A 2,500-nucleotide genomic window follows, 5' to 3' on the forward strand; every position below is an offset into this window, starting at 1 on the left:
TTTTGTTGGTGGTGGCGTTGGTGATTGTGGTGGTGAATGTTGTTGTTGTTGTTGTTATTGTAGTTGTTGGATATATATATATATATATATATATATATATATATATATATATATATATAAAGAGAGAGAGAGAGAGAGAGAGAAAGAGAGAGAGAGAGAGAGAGAGAGAGAGAGAGAGAGAGAGGGAGGATATTTTGATCGGTTCTCTTGTTGTTGGTAAAGATACATGTTTAATAAAATCTTCAACAAACTATCCTATTTTCTTTCAAAATTTCCAAAAGGGAGAACGTGGCTTCCCAGGAGACCGAGGTGAACCCGGACCCCCAGGAGATGATGGCATTACTGGTCAACCAGGACCCCCAGGACATGAGGGACCACGGGTAAGTATGCTGTACGATATGGACGATAGCAGTACACTGTCGTCTTCTCACAAAGTCAAAAAATGATGTAGACAAGTGGACTGAACTCATAACATTGGTGACTCACCGTCTCTAAACGGTATTATGTCGGGATGACTTGGGTGCAAAACATTTAATTTATTGATAAAAACATGAAACTTGGGGTTTGTTTCGATTTGTTATCTTACAGAAAGAAGACAATTTCTCACAATGCAAAAGCTCAAAAATTGGTATTTACTATCAATTTAATTCTAAAGTCTTTTTTCGGGGTCCAATTCATTCCGACATATTACCGTTTCGAGACGAAGGGTCACATTGGTCAAATAATTATGTCTCTCTACCTTTTGTCCAAGTTTGAATGCTAACCTGGCTACTGCTAGTTATGGACCTTGCAAAAGAACCATTACACGACGCATATATATTGCAGATTACTTGACTTCCATCAAAAGGACAATTGATTCCATTTGAACTGCTGAACTTACTTTCTTAGCTTATAAACGATGGATGATATAACGATGAAAATGCTTTATCTAAATGATTGATGTGCATAATCATTTCACTCTAATGTACAATTTGATCTACATATAGGGAATGAGATTAGCGGAAGAGTAGCGTCCCTTGATTGGACGTCACCCATAGTCTGTGGCGTCATCGGCGGAAAAGTTATTAGAGAGAGAACGTCATGTTGGTTGTGCGCATGCGTCTCTCGTCCTCGCTTCCGGTGAAAGCGGCTTGAGACACTTCAAAACCAAATTGACGTTCTCTCTGTAAGGTGGCGTCCAATCAAGGGACGCTACTCTTCCGCTAATCTCATTCCTATTATAAAATTTACGCTTTCCTCAGATTTTTTCGGAGACCAAATTGGCATATCTAGCTAAATTGGTACTTTTAAGACGTTTTTATTCCATTCTTTGGGTTTTTGTATTGCTCTGGAAATCTAAGAAAAACTCGACGAAATAATAGTGATTTGCTTGAGATGCGCATCAATGTTGTTTTCAATTTGTATTAGATACTTACTATTCTATGCATTTTAAAATGGAAATTGACTGTTTTGGTGAAAAGCAGAAAGATGGCACTGGCAACTCTGGTTAAATCACTTTTTTTTTTCATGAAATCTGGGAATTTTTAACATACTTTGCTGATCCCTGACTACTGGTCATAAATTGTCTTATCTATTTAACCTTAAATATTGTAGTTGACTTGTCTAGTTTTATACTTATTATGTATAACTTTAAGGAATAGGAAACTTAAGGAAGAAGAAAGCCATTGTTAAAAACAAACGAAAATGCAACCCAAATTGGACATAGTATTACTTTATCTTGTGCTATAAAACTCGATGTGGGACATGTGCGGCTATGTGGTCTAGTGGTATGACACTCGCTTTCGGATCGGAAGGTCCTGGGTTCGAGCCTCGTGCTCGGCGCATAGTTGAGTCCTTGGAAAAGGCTCTTTACTCACATTCTCTCACTATACTCAGGTGTAAAATGAATACCTGGCCGTTAACAGCGTTGTCTTTGTCCGAAAAATTGTAATATCGCCTAACAGGCCGCATGTCCCGTCCTACATGTTAAATGTTGTTGTTGACCAGGGACCCCTTGTAAAGCGCTTTGAGCACATTTAGTGGATATTGCGCTATATAAAGCTCAATTTTTTTAAAATTTTAATGTAGGCCTCGGGCTCGAGTCTCGCTGTACGTGTTGAAAAATTGAGTCCTTGAAAAATATTTTCCTTACATTTTCTTTGAATAAAATGAGCACCTGAACGTAGCAAAAGAAATAATTTGTCTCTGTCGAAAAAGATGTAATATCCCTCCCTTTTAATCGTCATATTATTTGTTGCTGCTGGCTTTGACCACTTATAAAGGGCTTTAGAGACATTTAATGGGTATTGCGTTATATACACTTTCACATTATTTCACATCTTATTACACGTGTTACACCTCAGCAGTGTCCGAGTCTGCGTTCATTTAGAAAAGGATAATAAGTTTTCCGTTCCGAAACTTTTCTAGTAGGCAATGCTACAGTTACAGATTTTTTATGGGTTCGTGGATAGCTCATACGGTAGAGTCACGCTCTCACCGGCCAGGCGGAGTTGTCGTACCA

At 38.2% G+C, this 2,500-nt stretch overlaps 1 protein-coding gene across 1 annotated transcript in view; it reads left to right on the forward strand.

Annotated features, from left to right (window-relative positions):
- Positions 1 to 2,500, forward strand: part of LOC144957449 (uncharacterized) — an 86,983-nt gene that overhangs the window by 50,086 nt on the left and 34,397 nt on the right. The window contains exon 25 of the mRNA XM_078888715.1: positions 282 to 380. Within this exon, the coding sequence (XP_078744841.1) occupies positions 282 to 380 (99 nt within the window). The remainder of the gene's footprint in view (positions 1 to 281; positions 381 to 2,500) is intronic.

This window comes from Berghia stephanieae, chromosome 12, assembly GCF_034508935.2.
Source record: "Berghia stephanieae isolate SIO BIC M18660-M18661 chromosome 12, UCSD_Bste_1.3, whole genome shotgun sequence".
NCBI lineage: Eukaryota > Metazoa > Mollusca > Gastropoda > Nudibranchia > Aeolidiidae > Berghia > Berghia stephanieae.